This window comes from Gossypium hirsutum, chromosome A04 (genome assembly GCF_007990345.1).
Source record: "Gossypium hirsutum isolate 1008001.06 chromosome A04, Gossypium_hirsutum_v2.1, whole genome shotgun sequence".
Classification (NCBI taxonomy): Eukaryota; Viridiplantae; Streptophyta; class Magnoliopsida; order Malvales; family Malvaceae; genus Gossypium; species Gossypium hirsutum.
In genome coordinates, this window is record NC_053427.1 from 13,302,096 (window position 1) to 13,321,349 (window position 19,254).

The 19,254-nt window shown below is 35.7% G+C and overlaps 1 protein-coding gene across 1 annotated transcript; it reads right to left on the reverse strand.

Annotated features, from left to right (window-relative positions):
- Positions 1 to 12,663: 12,663 nt before the first annotated feature.
- LOC107947846 (uncharacterized) lies at positions 12,664 to 13,953 on the reverse strand. The gene is made up of 2 exons (XM_016882358.1): positions 13,563 to 13,953; positions 12,664 to 13,307 (listed from the first exon to the last, which is right to left on the reverse strand). The coding sequence occupies exons 1-2, from the start codon at positions 13,951 to 13,953 to the stop codon at positions 12,664 to 12,666; spliced, it is 1,035 nt and encodes a 344-aa protein (XP_016737847.1).
- Between the last annotated feature and the right edge of the window lie 5,301 nt (positions 13,954 to 19,254).

The following is a 19,254-nucleotide window of genomic DNA, read 5'->3' on the forward strand; positions in this document are numbered from 1 at the left end:
TGTATACATGGCTGAACTTTTTTTTTTCGTTAAAAAATAGTTTTCCACAAGAAAAAACTGTAATTTACAAGGTTACCTAAACTTATTACTAATTTATCCAAAGCTCAAATCCACTTACTATGTTGGTTTCCAAACACATAATTTGTGTGTTTAAATACACCCAAAATTTATCTATTTCACATAATTAAGCTCATATATGATTTATCTATATGTGTTTAAGCAGGGGCGAAGCTAGAAAATTTTTTTAAGGGTTGGATGAAATTTTAATTTTTTATAGTTTATATCTTTATAATTTGTGAAGAAATAAATCGAATTTTTATAATTTTAAGGGGGCCAAAGTATAATTTTACCTTTACTAATTTAAAAGTTTTTAAAAAATTTTAAGGGTCTAAAATATAATTTTACATTTTAGGAGGGGCCGGGGCCCAAGCCAGCCCCCTAGCTTCGCCCCTGGGTTTAAGCTTTTATTTTCTTTTGATTACTTGCATTTGTTTTGGTTACTATTTTAGGAAATTGTGCTGCCAAGCTCAGAATAAGTAGTAACATTGTTTCATTCAAAATAACAATTGTGTGAGAATATCTATATCCAAAACAACTATTTTCAAAATAGGGTTTCAATTAAGAACAGGTGCCATCTAGTGTAGCTGTCATTTGAGAATAGCTTATTTTTTGGATAACGAAGATTAGGAATAACCATTTTTTGGATAACAAAGATTGGGAACAACTCTTATTTAGAACAATTGTTATGTTCATAACAACTATAGTTTGGAACAACTTCTATTTAGAACAATTATGTTTCTAAAAAGAGTCATTATTTAGGGTACGCTCTTCCAAGAAAAGCATCACCACATAACAACTCTTGTTAAAACAACTCTATGTTGAGAACAATTCATGTTTTGAACAAGCTAGAATGATCCTTATTTAGAAACAACTCTCATTCAAGAACAACTCTTCTTTAAGAATATATTGCGTTCTAAAAGATGTTTTGCATATGTGTCATAGGATACTACTTCACCAAAGTAGAAAATGTGAAAATAAACCTATAATATTGTAGGGTTCGTAAGTAGTTTTTACTCTTGGAATATTCTAGAGGGATTGGATTAGTGGACCAGATATGGAGGAAGTTAAGAGGTTTCCTCTTAACCTTTTCCTTAACATTGAGGGCTTTTTCCTTCTTTTAGAAACATAGTGAAATCTTATTCCATCACACCCTAATTTTTACAAGTGTTTAAATAAGAATGAGTAATTGGCCTGATGGTAAAGAGCTTGTGAATTAATCCTTGAGACTCGAGTTTAAGTCACCTCTCACGCATTTCTTTTTTTAAAAATTCAGTATTCATAGTCAACTCAAAGTTGTCACCCATTTGAGTTGTTAACACCAAACTTTTCTCCTCTTTTCTCTCCTTACTCTTCTCCTTTTTCCTCTCCCTTTTCTTCTCTCTTTCCTTTCCTTTTGTTTCGTACCTTGTTGCCGCCCCTACCACTCTCAAACCTTAATTCTCTGTTGCTTTTCTTTTCATCTTTTTCTCTCTTGGTCGCCCTTTCCCTTTTCTTCTACTTTCTCTTTTCTTTTAAAATTTCCTTCTTCTTTTGCTTGTACTACCATCCCTTCCACTTTCCACCGTCCATTCTATTGTCATCACCATCGCTGCACCCCTTTTTCTCCATCACCATCCTCTCATTTTTCGCTGCTTCACTCATCCATTGTCGTCGTGCGCCATTGCACCACTATTGCCGTTCTCTTCTTTTCCTTCTCTTTTCTTTATTTCCTCTATTTTGTTTCTTCATAGTTGAAGCACCATATTCCTTTCTCTGATCTTTTTCTTTTCCTTTGCTAAATCATCATCATTCTTGTGTTTAGATCTCCATTGAACCCTTTCTCCATTTTCGTTTGATAGTAAATGGTGAATTAACCTTAAAATTAGCTATCATTTTCAAATCTTAAAATTAGCTTTAGCAGAAACTGAACCTAGAGTTTGGTTGATTCTAATATAGTGAATTATTGTGTACTTTAAAGTCTATATTTGAACTACTCAAATTCATTGACGGTTAAATCTATTCACATCTTCCTTTTTGAAACCATATAAAGCGTAAGTTGTCGGATCTCATTTTTTTGTTTAGGTTGAACCTATTAAGGATATTAGTTGATTCTAACAAACATATTTTTTGTACATTAATGTTTGTACGAGATTCAAATGTGGATGAGATCTCATTAAATTTGTTGTAAAGAAGTGCATTGGTTTAGATATGGTGTTGTTTGGATATGGGAAATAAGGTGTGAGTTTAAAACCTTGAGTGTTTTGTACTTAAGTGCTGAATACGATAATTTTCATGTGTTTGACCGAATGGTTTTATGATTCAAATGAGGACCTAATTGTAACGGCCCAAATTTCAGTGATATCGGAACAGTGATTTGAGATCACTAAATCCGACAAGTATGTTTGAAAATTTAATAAATTAATAATTATGAGTCAAGTGTGAATTTAGAAGAATTTTGAATTAGTGAATTTTGTGTTAAAAAAGAGAGAGAGAGAAAAGAATTTAATAAGTAAATTGGGTCTAAAACGAGGTATCAAGACCTCGAATGCATAATTCGAGCCATAAATATTTTTAAAAATATTTATGGAGTGTCAATAAGTTAGTATTAAAGTTTCGTTAGAAAATTTTAACGTTTGGATAGTCAATTAATTAAAAATGACTAAATTGAAAAAGGTACAAAACTTGATAAAATGATTAAATAGCTCAAGTGTTAAATGAGGGAGGACTTAAAAGGAAAATTAGCCAAAAGGGAAAGGATGAGGCGGCATAAGCAAGAAAAAAAAATCTAGAATCAGGTGAGCTAAGGGTAAAATGGTAAATTTTACAAAATTAAACAAATAAATTGAAATTGAAAGAGATTTCTAGGCCATTCTTCTCATAATTTCGGCCAGACAGCCATGGGAGAGAGCTTTTAAGCTGGTTTTGCACAATTTCACTGCATGTGAGTCTATTTCTTGCCCTTTTCTTATATTTTTTGTATTTTTAAGACTTTTGCAATTAGGTCCAATCTTCTAATTCATTAGTTTTTGATTTGGTGGGTGAAATTGGAAGTTACCCTGGCTGAGTAAGGGCAGTATATGATGAATTATTATGAAATTTAAGTTCTAATTTCATATTAAGGTTGTTTTATTAAGTCATTTTGATAGAAAATGGTATTTAGGACCTAATTGTGAAAAAGTTGTGAAATTCAGAATATCAAAGGTTGTGAATTAGTTTATAATGATAAAATAAAAGTCTTAATTGAGAAAAAAATTAGTTCAATTGATGGATGAATTGAGCAGGGACTAAATTGTAAAAATTGTAAATTTTAGGGTAAAAGTGCAATTTTTAAATTTGAACAGCATAAATTGTGAAGTGAAATAGAAATCAAATAAATGCTAATGAGTAGAAATAATTTATATTATAGATCAAGAGAAACGAGATTCAAGTCGCGATCGAGGGAAAAATAAAGTTTACGAGGAATAGGCTCGATTGCTAATATTTTATATCGAGGTAAGTTCATATGATTTTTAATAATGCAATGTGTAATTTAATGTTTTGAAATGATAATTTCATGAATGATATAGTATATTATTGCATATAAAATGTCATTAAACTGTGATAATTGTAAAATGATATTTGAATAAAAGTACAAATTAAATGGAACAACGGACTTGAGTACTTTCATTCAGTGGCTAAGACGAATTGACGGAAAAGACCATGGTTGGACCATGGCAGCATGTGAAATGTGATTTCCGTATAAGACCATAGCTGGGCTACGGCTTCGGAGAAATGTGATATGTGCTTCCGTATAAGACCATATCCGGGATATGGCATCGGTGTGATATGTGCTACTGTATAAGACCATATCTGGGATATGGCATCAGTGTGATATGTGATTTTCGTATAAGACCATAGCTGGGCTATGGCTTTGGAGAAATGTGATATGTGCTTCCGTATAAGACCATATCCGGGATATGGCATCGGTGTGATATGTGCTACTGTATAAGACCATATCTGGGATATGGCATCAGTGTGATATGTGATCCGTGTAAGACCATGGCTGGGCTATGGCCTCGGTATGTGATATGTGACTATGTGCAAGACCATAGTTTTACTATGACATTGTGATAATGAGGTACTCAATTCCATAATCGTTCCCTAATTTGATTATGAACGAAAATGTAAAATGGCCCGAAAAGATTAAGAATTGGTGAATACTATGAAAATGACACGATTTGGAATAAGTTCTTGATACTTGATGACATTGAGATTATGGGTCTATGCTTATGAAGCATAATTATGTGTTCTTACCATGATGGATGAAATGATATTGTATGGATTTAGTGAATAATAGTGGTGAATAGATAAATATGGCCTTGGCAGTTTTGGGTTACTGCAGTAGTGTATCTTTTGAAATTCACCATAAATTGCGAAAATTGAGTTAAGGGCTGAATAAAATATGAGATTAAAGCCTGATGAGTCTAGTTTCATATAGAGGAAACGGTGCATGCAATTGGATTTTATGTTATAAGATATTTAAATTGTTGTGAGACAGAGTTTGAATGACTTCGAGATCCCCTGTTCTGATTTTAAAAAATCATTAGAAATTGTACAAAAATAATTATGAGTTTTAATTTATATATTTAAAATCCTTATCGAGTCTATTTTCGAGAGGGATAGACGGGAACATCATCCAAGTCCCGAATTATGAGATAAATAATTTTTAGTGAAGAGAGATCAGAACTATTGGACAGCGAAACAGGGGAAACTTTAATGAATAAACTGTACTAAATGGCTAAACCAAAAATTCTGGAAATTTTATGGAAGAAAGGTATATGAATCTAGTTTCAAGGAAAATTAACGTAACTTAATTTGGAGTTTTGTAGCTCCAGAAATAAATTATTTAGTAAATGTATCTTGATAAAACAGTTTAAGCTGAGTATGTATAATTGTACAATTGTGGTGTTTTATCTTAAAAGCATGTTGGTAATTGCTTATTAATTTCATATGGACTTACTAAGCATTTATGCTTACTCCCTCCTTTTCATTCCTTGTAGTTTTGACAAGCCAGCTCGGAAATCGGGAACAGTCGGAGGCCCACTCACACTATCCGTATACCATCTTGGCATAATGGCTTGTATATTTTGAGAATGGCATGTATAGCATTATAATCATTTTGTATATATGGTCTTATGATATGGATATTGAGTGGTATGGAAATGCTTGGTAATGATTAGCCATTGGAATGGCTAATCATGATCATATTTGGTGTTATGTATGCTAAATTGCTAGCTAATCCATGGAAACCATGAAATAGGCAAAATTTACCATAAAATAGATTCAGATGTGAGTTTGAAAAATCATTAAAAATAGTAGAGATACAATTAGATGATGAATAAAATATGGAATTTAATAATTATTAGTCTATTTTCATATGGATGGAACAAAACAGGTATATGAGTTATATTTTATGAGAAGTTTAAATTTTTTCTGAAATAGGGCCAGAGCGATTTTTGGATCCCCTGTTCTGACTTTGGAAATTCACCATAAATTTTAAAAAGATAATTAGAAGTTATGCTTTATATGTATAGATTCTTTATTGAGTCTAGTTTTATTAGAAACAAACAGCATAGTTATTGAAACTCTGTACAGGGAGATATCTGATTCGTAATACACAGAGGTCAGAGTAGTCGAACCCTAAAATAGGGGAGACTTTAACTAATAAACTGTACTAATTGGCCCGACCAAAAATTCTAGAAAAAAATTAGTAGATAGATATATGAGTCTAGTTTAAGGAAAAATTTACAAAATTTGATTTCGAGTTTCAGAACTCGAGATATGAATTTTTAAGCAACTATGACGCAATTGGACAGCTTGTCCGAATTTGTTTAAGTGCTCAAATAAGTTTAGTAATGCCTCGTGCTCGACTCCGGCGACGGTCTCGGGTAAGGGGGCGTTACACTAATCTAGTTTTTTCCCTTAATGATGGTCGAATGCATATAATTTTGTGATCATAATGAATGTAAGTATCCCTTAACTGAGGTAATGAGGTGTTGGCTGAATGTTATGTGATTCTAATTGAAACTGGCCAAAAGTGAATGTGTTTTCTTTTATGTTTGGCTTATGTGTACTATTATAATACATTCTATATTTTTCAAATGTTCTGTAATGTTAAAACATGCCTACTATTATCGACATTTTGTTAATTCATGTCTACTATTTTTGTTATTCGGATTGCATGAAAAATCATGCTCATTGTTTTTGTTAAATTTGATTGCATGTTTAAACATGCTCACTGTGTTGATTTGCTACCACCACTTTTATGTCATATTGCATTGTATTGCATTGGGGTTGGGACGAATATGAAATAAGGAAGTTCTGGTAGTATATTTTCCATTTTGTAGTTTAACCATGTATTTCTGGCAGTTTATCTACAAATCTGGTAGCTTGTCCACATATTTTTGGTAGTTTATCTGCAATTATTGGTGGCTTGTCTACAATATGGTGTGTAGTAATAGATAAATTTTAGGGAACTCTTACTGTACTGTAACACCCTGAAAATTTCTATAGTAAGATATTTTCCTTAATATAGTAAAATAAGGAAATAAAGTGACAAGAAGAGGAAAAATTGAGTTATGTCACTGGGAAGTATATTATGACATGCTGATTCAAGAAATGACTAAATTGTAAAAGTGAGAAAAGTTTTGTGGCCCACGAGTAAATACTCAAAATTTGAGGGATTAAAGTGTAAATATGAAAAGTTGGACTAATAGTGAAAATATTTTAAGGGTGGAATGATCTAGAAACCAAGGAAAATTGTTGAATTAGGACCAAATTGAATAGGTGAAGAATTATAAGGGACTAAATTGCAATTTTACCAAATTAAGTGATGACTCAAGAATGGAATTTTAAAAGATCATTAAGGGCAAAATGGTCAATTGGAAGAGAGAGAAATCTAGAGACAATGATGATGTTGGAGATATTTTAGATAAATTAAATAAATATTAGTTTATTAATACTTTAAATTGATTTTTAAATGATATTTTATTATTTTATTATTATTTTATTTAGTATATATAAGGAAAGAAAGATGAAGAATCATCATCTTTTCTTTCCCATGCAAACCAATGTGAGAGAGGAAGAAGAAAAAAAAAGTTTTCTTTCTTTACAATTTAGTCCTTCCACCAAAAATTCATTAATTTCATCTAAAAATTGAAAGAATTTCCATAGCCATCAAGAGAGAAAGATAGCAAGGAGATGATGGGGAGCAAGAATATCAAGTTGGATTCAAGAAATAGAAGCTGGAGGAGAGAGAAAAATCAAGTTAAAGATTGAAGTCAATAAGAAAAGGTAAGAACATCAAGATTTCAATATATTTTTAAGTTTAATATTGTTGAAAAAGCATGGAATTGATGTTGATTTAGAGTTTTCTTATATATGGTCTTATGTTCTTGTCATTTTAGTGAAGAGAAAATAAGAGAAAGTAATGAAAAATAGTGTAGAGAAAGAAAATAAGGGTGTTATAAACATGGTAAATAATACCTTGCACTAAAACAGTTTTAGACAGCAGCAATAGTCTAAATTTGAAAAATCACCAAAAATTGTGGGAATAGAATTAGAGGTTAAGTAAAATATGAAATTAAAGCTTATTGAGTCTAGTTTCTTATAAAAGAAACGGTGTAAGAAATGAAATTGTATAAATTTTGTGAGATAAGGTCAGAATGATTTCGGGTTCCTCTGTTCTGAATTTGGAAAATCATAAAAAAATGGATAAAAATAATTAGGGGCTTAAATTTATATGAATAGAATTCTGAATGAGTCTATTTTCAAGAGAAATAAATGGAAACATCATTTGAATTCTGTACAATGAGATAATTAATTTTTAGTGAATAAGGGTAGGAATTGTCAGACAGCAGAATAAGGGCGACTTTAAAGAATAAACTGTACTTATTGGCTAAACCAAAAATTCTGAAAATTTTACGGTAAGAAGATACATAAGTCTAGTTTCATGAAAATTACCAGATCTTAATTTCGAGTTCTGTAGCTCAAGATATAAATAATTTAGTAACTATGACACAAATGGATAGTTTTAAATATACATATAAGTAAATAGTGAAATTATTGATATTGTTAATTGTAGCATGTTATATAAATTAAGGATGTGGAACGGAGAGGAGGAGGAGGAAAATATGTATGAATACTCATCTAGCATGGTTAATTTGCATGTTTTAGGCTTAGGGACTAAATTGAATAAAAGTAAAACTTTGTGGGTAATTTTGTAAAAATGTTAGAAACGACTAATTTGCATGAAATATCGATATAATGAACTACCTGGTTTATGTTTATGAAGAAATGGCAAGAGAATGATATTTATCATGACATGTAAATAGGTGATTATCTTTGATACGTTGATACAAGGAAATTAATTAAATTGAGATGAGTAATAAATTCAAGTACAACATATCGAGAAAAATAAGTACATTAAGGGACAATATGTTTGATTTTAATTGGTTTCAAATATGAACGTTAGATAAAATGAAATATCTGATAAATAAATCGGTAACTCCGGTAATGCTTTGTAACTCTATTCCGGTGACGGATTCGGGTTAGGGGCGTTACATGTAGTGTAGCATGTAACACTCTTAATTCGTATCCATTGCCGAAATAGGGTTATGGAGCATTGGAGTTTACGTTTCAAACTATCAAAAAAATTAAACATTTAATTCACAACATCAATCATAACAAAAATCAATCAATAACATACATGTTGTCCCTTATACGAGCCCTCGAGGCCTTAAAAACACATTAGAAACAAGTTAAGACTAAATCAGAAACATATAGAATTTTTCAGAAAAAGGTGAAAATTTTCAAACTATAGTGGCCAAGCCATGTGACTCACACGGCTGAGACGCACACCCGTGTCTCAGGCCGTGTGGGCATTCAAAGTAGGGATACATGGTCATGTCCCAGCTTGTGTCCGTGCCCGTGTAACTTTCTAACTTGGGTCACACGGCCAAGCCACACGCCCATGTGCCAAGCCGTGTACCCTTCGAAATGGCCTCATACGCCCATGTGCCAGGCCGTGTGCTAGGCCGTCTAACTGTCTGAATTGTAACCCTTTGTGAGCTACAGGGGACACACAATCGTGTTGCATGGTCGTGTGTCACACACGGCTGAGACACATGCTCATGTTTCTTGCAATGTGGACGAAAAATAGGCCATTTCCAAGCCAATTTTCTCACCCAAATATGCACACACCTACAACCAATTTTCCACATATAATCAATCATCCTAAAGTGCACCAAACCATGCAACATCAAGCTATTCAAATGAGATACATGTGTATACAACTAATATTCCTTAAAGGCACCTCAATCACAACAATTTAAACATGTATAACCATATGCATAGTTTAGCCAAAAGTTCAACCAACTTATCATTAAGTTTATGCCAAAACTTACCACTTTGTTTACCTATCAAATTCACACCAAAAGTATCAAATTTACCATTCATCATTTAGCACCATTAGCCATATAGGTCAACTACATTTCACTTACCAAAATGACCATGTTCAACTTCTATTAACTAAGCATAATAAAGGCTATAAAATAAACCATCACAAGGCCACATACATATATCAACATATCAACCATTTCAATCATTCAAAATACCATAATTACAAGCTAAAACATAATGGCTAAAATGTCAACCAAAACACCTATACATGTCATTATAACCAAGACTTAGAAACACCAAAATCTATCGATTTACCCGAGAGATAATGTGATAGGACTTCGACAAGCTTCCAACTCGAACGAGCTTCTGATTCACTATAAAACATGAAAAATAACACCGAGTAAGCAAAAATGCTTAGTAAGTTCGTATAATATAAAACTTAACTTACCGTTTTAATACATACCATTTATTAAATTAACATGGCATGATCCAACCAAAGCTTGGCCAAAGCCTAAGCATCCACACCAAACATGTTAGCATACAAGATATAAATCGTAAGCACTTTAACATGAATAGCCATTTAGTTACAACATATATCACATGAGTTTATTACTCATCTCAACTTACAATATTACCATGTATCACCATATCAAGGATTTTCATATCATGCTCTTACCATTTCCTTTCTGAATAATGCCTGTTGAACCATTTAGAATATCGTTGATACCCAGGATAGCTTACACAAACTATGCTAACTTATATAACTGTAATTCGTCAATTCCTGTACATATATGCTCACAAGAGCTGTGAATAAGTATGCTTACACGAGCTGTGAAAATGGACCTGCTCACATGAGTTGTGGGTCAGAACATAGCTAAGCAATGCTGCTCACATGAGCTGTGGAGTATCCACAACACATGCCGGACCTCAACCATTGGTAGGGCGTTCAAGACCAGCACCCGAATCATGTAAACCCTAATGACATGTCATTTGTATCCTATGAATTCCTAAGGTTTAAACAGGGCTTTGTAGTCTACGTAACATCGTTGGATATGTGACAAATTTATAGATAACAGTCCATGATCCATAGGTATTTCAAAATGAGACATAGAAATGAAATATAATTACACAAACTTACTGTAACACCCTAACTCGTATCCGTCTCCGAAATAGGGTTACGGAGTATTACTGGAGCTTTCAAAACATTTACGAATAATTCAAATTAGTTACTATTTATTTACCGAAATTATTGATAACATCCCTTAAATGGACCCTCGAGGCCCAATACGAGTATTAGAATCGAGTCGAGACTTAATCGAGAACTCCAAGAATTTTTCGCGAAATATAAAAAAATGTCCTAGTTACAGGGCTTACATGCCCGTGTGGTCCAAGGGATAGGCCTGTGTGACCCTAGGACACACCCGTGCTGCAGGCCGTGTTCGAAATTCGATAGCTCTCTAACTTGTGCCACACGACTAGCCACACACCTATATGCTAAACCGTGTGGTTAATTAAATTTTTTGAAATTAGGTGCAAGTCTCACACGGCCAAGAGACATGCCTGTGCAGCACACACGGTTGAGACACACACCCGTGTCTCTGCCTGTGTGCTCAATTCAAAGTATTTTGTTTCTCGAATTTAAGATACAGGGGACAAACGACCTAACCACGCGTCCATGTACCAGGCCGTGTGTCACACACGGTTTAGACACACGCCCGTATGTCTGCTTGTGTGGACAAAATAAAGTCATTTCTAGCTTTATTTCTCACCCAAAATTTTACCAATATCCTGCACCAAAAATTTCATCCAAATACCAACCAATTCAAGCATTGATTTCAAGCAATTTATAACGTCTAATATGTTATAACATTGCATCCATACATGTTTAAATTCTTACATTGGTTTAACCTAAACATTAAACACCATTTAGTCATTCTTACTTAACACATAAGTGTTTATCATGACATTATGCTTAATAAGTACCAAAACATACCATTACTAGCCATTCCAATAGCTAGACTACAAATAACATATTCAAGCTATCTATGGCAAATTTAGCCTATACATGCCATTATACCAAAATAAGTTTGCTATTTATACCAAAATAAGCTTGTGAATACTGTGATGATGCTCCAACCGTTCACCAACCTTCACGAGCTTTCGAGAACTATAAAACAAAGAAAATAAAACCTAGTAAGCATTATATGCTTAGTAAGTTCGTATAACAGGAATTAAACTTACCAATCTCATTTAATAAATCTGAGCATACAATAACATGTTTTCCACCAACTTGGCAAAATTGCCTAAACACATTCATTCAATAAACAAGTTAGTGGCATAATTCTCATAAACATCAAGTAATCATAGATGAGCCCATCATGCTATATCATTTCAAAACATTATTTATTTTGTCTCATAATTCTCATAACATCGTCTCATAATTCTCATATTTTTTCAAAACATTATTCATTTAGTCAGTACAATTTTGAGCTTCTCAAAGCTCTCTTGCTGCTCATCAGTCCAATTAAACGGCACACCCTTTTGTAACAGCTTAACCAAGGGTGCTGCAATCAATGAGAAACCCTCTACAAATCGCTTATAATACCCTGCCAGACCCAGAAAATTACGAATCTCAGATACAGTCTTAGGCTGCTTCCAATCCAAGACAGCCTCAATCTTTTGAAGATCGACTCTAATCCCCTCAGCAGAAAACACGTCCCAGAAATATTACTTCATGCAACCAGAACTCACATTTACTGAACTTGGCGTACAGTTATTTCTCTTGCAGAACCTATAGAACCGCTCTGAGATGTTCATCGTTCTCATCCTCAGTCTTCGAATACACCAGTATGTCGTCAATAAATACCACCACGAACCGATCCAAATAGGGCTGGAACACTCAGTTCATCAGATCCATGAAAGTTGCTGGTGCATTCGCTAGTCCAAATGGATCCACTAGGAACTCGTAATGACCGTATCAGGTCTTAAATGTTGTCTTGTGTACATTAGTCTCCTTAACCCTTAACTGATGATATATTGATCGAAGATCAATCTTAGAGAAAATCAAAGCCCCTCGAAACTAGTCAAACAGGTCATCTATCCTCGGTAAGGGATACTTATTCTTGATTGTCAACTTACTCAATTGTCGACAGTCAATACACATACGCATGGATCCATCCTTCTTTTTCATGAACAAAACTGCTTCCCATGGAGACATAGTATGAAGGATGAACCCACGCCCCAGTAACTCTTGGATCTGAGCCTTAAGCTCCAAAGCTCTTTCAGTGTCATTCTATAGGGAGCAATGGGCACCGGAGTTGTACCAGGAAGGAGTTCAATCTCGAACTCTACTTTACGATTCGAAGGTAATCCAAGTAGCTCTTCAGGAAAAACATTTGGGAAGTCCTTAACCGTCTTGATATCCTTAACCGAAGAATCCCCAGCATCTGAAAAACTGATGTAGGCCAGATTTGCCTCACATCCCTTACGAACCAAATTTTCTGCCCTCAATACAGAAATCATGTTTGATAAGTAGTTTCGACATTCCCTAATTACGGCTACCTCACTATCCTCCTCAGTTCTCAGTACAACCCTTTTTGTGGCACAATCTAAGCTTACTCGGTGTTTAACCAACAAATATATTCCCAGTATCAGATCAGCCAGAAAGATAGCCCCTTGAACTTCTAGAGGAACATCTCTAAACAACTTATTTAGGCTTACTGATTGTCCTAGCGGACTCAGTACAGTCATCTCGCTCACAGTGCTCTCAACCAAGATACCCAAGTTCTCGGACACAGTATAGGCTAAATGGGAATGAGTGGATCCTATATCTATCAGTGCAGTATAAGGTACATTATAAATAAAGAATGTACCTAAGATAACATCCGGAGCATCTCCATCCTCTCGACAACATGCAGCATATATTAGAGCCGTTTGCCTTGCCTCAGTATGTCCAGCACCTCTGCCCGGTGCTCTCTGACCACGGCCCAACCCATTACCACCTTTGGTCTGACCACGGCCTCTCGGTGGCTGCTAAACTGCTCTTGGTGGTGGTGCAGTACCAACTTCAGGAGTTTGCATCTAACAGGACCTCTGCGGACACTTTCTAATATGGTGCTCTAATGATCTGCACCTCAAACAAGCCCTAGTTCTTTTCCAGCACTCTCCCTGGTGGCGTCTACCATAGTCAGTGCACTGCGGCTGCCTAGTAGCAGCAATAAGAACCTTAACTCTGATCGGTCCATCAACTTTGGCCTTTTTCTTAGGCCTTTGAATGAAACTGGAGGGCTCTGGCTCCCTCTTACTCCTACATCTCTCTTGGTTCTGGCGTTCAGCACGCTTCACTTCCTCGATGATCTTTGCCTTATCAACCAGTGCAGCAAAGTCTCGCTCCCTCTGTGGAGCTATCAGAACCCTCAGATTATCCTTGAGGCCATCCTCGAAGCGAACACATCGCTCGTACCCAGTCGCCACCATACCTCGCGCATAGCGGCTCAGTCTAAAAAATTTGGCCTTATACTCGGCCACCGATCTATCTCGTTGAGTCAGATTTAGGAACTCTCGCCGACGAACATCCACGTAACTGGCACCCACATATTTTCCTTAGAAAGCGGTCTTAAAATATTCCCAAGACAATCATTCGAGTTGAATGCCCTCCTTAACAGTGAGCCACCACTGATATGCCTCATCACGTAGCAGCAATACAACACCCTTTAATTTCTGCTCGGGAGTGCAGTCCAGATCGTCCCTAATCCTCTCTATGGCTTCTATCCAGTACTCAGCCACATTATGGGAAACTCCAGCAATACCCCTGAAAAGCTCAGCTCTGTTAGACCAGAGTCATTCCGTAACCGACCTGCGGCCTCTAGCTCCAGTATTGGGCCCAGCGACCCTCTCTAAAATGCTCAACATGGCCTGGGACAGTGTGTCATCCCCAGCTGCTCGATCATGAGACCCAGTCTCAGTCACAGGTGAAGCCAGTGTCTCACTAGTATCCAAATTGGGCAGATTGCCAAATGACGAAGACCTAGCTTGAGCACCTCTACGGCCTCTACCATAACCTCTTGTACCCCATCCGCGAGTACCTTTGGTGCTCATTATCTAATTGCGTTTTATCTGTATTAACAGTTTTATGCATCAGTTTACAGTTCCAGTATTTATTAACAAATATTTTATGAAAACAATATCAGAAGTGTAAAGTCTGTTTCGTACATCGCAGTGTCAATCAATGCCTATCAGTTTTACTACAATCTCAGTATACACTATTTTAAGTGTTTTCAGTACAGTCTGTCTATAGTAGTCTCGGTATTACCTATAGCAGTTTCAGGATATACTATCAAAAATAGTTTTAGAAGACTTACTGGATTAACGCCAGAGATTCGATGTACCACACCTTCAGTAAAAACATTTATAAATCAGTTCTTAAAAAATCACGTCTTTAAAAAAACCCACATCCAAAGTCGAGTTTTGCAACCTGACTCTGATACCACTAAATGTAACACCTCAAACCTGACCTGGACGCTATGGTCGGATTGGGCGATGTCACATGGTAGTGTGTTAGAAAACTATAACTTTGCTTAACAATTTTCGTTTTAAAACTTTTTATTATTACTGATTAATTTAACAATCGTGTTTTTAATTAGTCGAAAGTCTTCAAAATGTTTATTCAATGCGGAAGCTTTTAAAATAGTTTGTGTATTTATGAGGATTTTGTTAAAATGTTTGTTTCTTTTGAAAACCCGAGTTTTCCTAATACCAGCAATTATAAACCATAACCAATAAAAATCACAAACTAAAATAAAATCCCATAGAGGCTAAATTACAATAAAATACCCAAATAAAATTTTAGAATCATAAATAAGTACGAAATAGTGTCAAAGGGGTCGTGTGGCCATTATTGAGTCCTCCGTTGCACCGATCCATCAAGTCCGGGGATTACCTGTACAGATTAAATCGAAAGGGCGAGTTTACGTAAACTCAGTGTGTAATCCCCATATAAGCAACAGACAGTATGCACATGATCACAGTCTGGGCCTAAGCCCTTTTCAGTACAGTATCGATTTCAGTTTGGCCTTAGCCCATCACAATATAGAATTAGTCATGCAGTTGGTCCTTAGCTCATCATCGTATCAGTAGCAGTAATAGTTATGCAGTCACAAAATCCTACCCTGCCAGCCTCTACACACCATCTCCGTCCAACCCTACACTCCATGTGGGGATATAATCAACCCATCCATCCCTACACTCCAAGAAGTACTGAGTACGACACTAAATAATAATTTGTAGCTGAGCTACCAGTAAATTAGGATCGAGCCCTTTCAGCACACTTCCTTCGAACAATATCAACCCCTAACCCAATGCAATGCAATATACAGTTATGACATACTGTAACATGGTAACAGTACATACAATATCAGTTCAGTGAAACATCATCATGATCGATAGCATGTATACAAATAAATCAGTCATACAGTCATTTCATTCAACTAGGGGTCTAGGTAAGCTTACCGACCCTACAATACGTTCACAGTTGTCTTAGGCGACCCATGCAACCTTTGGCAACAAATCAGTGAAAATAGGCTTACACGCCCATGTTGTCTGCCCGTGTGGACCCACATGGCCCAAATTAGCCTTGGCCGTATGGATCATACGGCCTGGCCCAAAATCCCACACGCCTGTGTGGTTTACTCGTGTTGGCCCACACGCCCGTGTCTGTGTGTCGTACACAGCTTACCTAGCCATCACACGGTTGTGTCTGGTGCACATGGCCTGGCCTTGTCGATCACACGCCTGTTTTATGGCACACGGCCTACCACACAACCTACCATACGGCCGTGTGGCATCGATAGAAAGGTTTTTGGCTTTTGTCAAAACCTCGTTCTTTGCATTTTCGGGTACACACCTAGTATCGTTTGATGCTAAAATCACCCTCAAGCTTTTCGTAACCTAGCAACACAGTATCCAAAGTCGACTTAGGGATTTCACCACTGAATTCCACAATAGGGAATTATCGAAAGCTCGACTTACCACCAATAAAGAACCTTTGCTAACAGTTCTCAATCCAATAGGAAGAATTCTCTATTCAAAGACCTTCTTCTAAACCAACCATTACAAAAAGAGGGATTAGATTCCCAACCATTCAATAAACAACTATGAGAGAAGGAAAAAGAACCACTTACCAATACCGCACCAGCATAATTCAAGACGCAAAAAGAGGACGATGTCTTAAGAAATGAAAGAAGAAAAAGGGAAAAGGGAGAATTCTAGGAGAATTTCTACAGGGAGATGTGGAACACAACGTCAAACGAAGGAGAAAAATTTTGGGAAAAAAACAAAACAAAAAAATAAAAACCTATCAGATATTCTCTAACTTCCCACTACTACACAATCTCAACTACTTGGCATTTTGATTCTACTCAAACACCTACACGACACCAATAGCAAAAATAATTCCCTCGCTTACGCAGTGATTCAAACTCAGACCTCCCACACTTCAATACACACCTTAACTACCAGACCACTAGGGCCATTCTGCTATAAGCCTACCAACTATTAAATAAAAGCCTATTGACCAAAGATAGGGCTTATTCATAAAAATACCAAAATTTGCTCAAGTCTTGGGACTTCTCACACACCTCCAGAACACTTAACAACTAAAGCAGATACCCACTTGTGTGTCATATTTTAACAAAACATAAATATGCAATTTTTTTGGGGCATTACACATAATGCACTAAAATGGACCCAAAATACAACTTATAAAACCACCGTAAGTGCCTAACCAATATGACACAATTGACACCTTAATTCAACCATTCACAATTAAACTATTCATCATCAAACATAAAAAATATTCATACTAGACTACCAGTACATAATCAACATTCAAATGCCAAGATTTCATCAAGGAAAGTTCACCAAAATAACCAAAGACATAAGTATCAATTCATGCCACAATAAGCCATTACACATTAAGGCTTAACGTTACACATAAATTCACATCAAAATGGCACAAAAGATAATTTTCAACTTCACATTATATAATCATTTAACCTATTTATATGCCACTTATAACTGAGCCAAATGAAGCAAAAGTCTAGCAAAAGAGTTGGTGGATAGTGCGAGATCTGGAGATGATCGAATCGATAGAACATTTTTCGATAATTTACAAGGAAGAAAAATGAAACAAAGGTAAGCTTTCTTAAAGCTTTGTAAGTTCATATGAAATTAAACAAAATGTACCTAGTAGTTCATATTTTAACTAATAAAGTAACATATAGACATATTATTCCATTGCCGCCTTACACATTTCATGACATAACAAAATTGGTTAGTACATCATTCCATACATATAAATAACATAATATGTAACGCCCCAAAACCTGGCCTAGGAGTTTAGACCGAATTCTGGAGGTCACATTATAAATTTTCACAAAACAAGTTATCACAACGAATCGAAAGCATTGAATCATTTAGAATTCAATCAGTAAAATTATAGTTAAGTTTGATATATAACCAAAATAAAATGTATAATTGAAAATTTTCCAAATAGATCTTGTACCACAGTTTTTATAAAACTCTACAGATAAAAAACGGTACAACAAAATGAAAATTGATAAATTATCTTCAGCCGAGATTGTCCAGGACCAGTGCGTACTGAGTCCAATAGTAGAAAATGGAACTGTACCTGTAAGGGGAAACACTAAATGGGGTGAGCTACATGAGCTTAGTGTGAGTTTAAAACGATTAAAAATAGATTTCAGAAGAGAACACAAGATGGCAGTTCAAAATAATACATACTTAGAGATGTAAGCTAGAAGAAATACCAGACAAGGAACCAACGTCGCAACACGTAATCAAAATAGAGCGCACCAAGTACACACAGAACACTTAACACACGTATAGTTCAGACAACAGAAAATAGTTAGATAATCTTACCCCCAAACAGATGGACATGAATGCAGTCAAGTAATAAAACCCACCCTTCTAGCCAACACATCTCTCCGTCCCCCGATTACACCCCATAAGAGCTGATTAAGCTCATCTAATCGAAACACACAATGTAAGACCTCGAAAGGCCCATCCAACCCTACACACCATCTATGTGGACTAAGTCACTTAGATATCAATACGCAATAGAGCTAACATATATGTAGTACAGTGCAATGCGGTAATCCGCTGTACATTCATGATGCAGTTTAAACTGCCAGTTCAGATATGGTACGCAACAAAGCTGACGTACGTGTGGTATAATACGATAAACTGCTCTACAAATAAGCTTGTAGTTAAACTGGCAGATCAGAATAGAATCAATCTTCCTTGTTTTCACAACCAATCACAAAATACTTTATGCAAGTGCATGAATGCGTTCAATCCCACAGAAATAATAAACACGTCAATCGAAAATTAGGCTGAAGCAGATATGCACACACATCCAACAGATCAGATTCAAAATCAAACATCTCACACAATAGTCACAAATAACACATAAGTCGAAGCCCAGGTCAGAATTCTTAGCCACCCTATGTAAAGATTAGCCAAGGCCGAATTACACAGACACATTCTGAGATAAAAAACACACACAGAACCAAAATAAGTGACTTAGAGCCAGACAGCCGTGTGCTCTGACCGTGTGGAGGTCAAAATACCCGTGTAGTGGGAGGCACACGGCCGTGTGAACAGGCCGTTTAACTCACTGTCCAAATTTTGCTAAAATAGAAAACATGGCAGACACGGCCGTCTGAGGGTTTCACAGCCCGTGTGCCAACTAGACAAAGC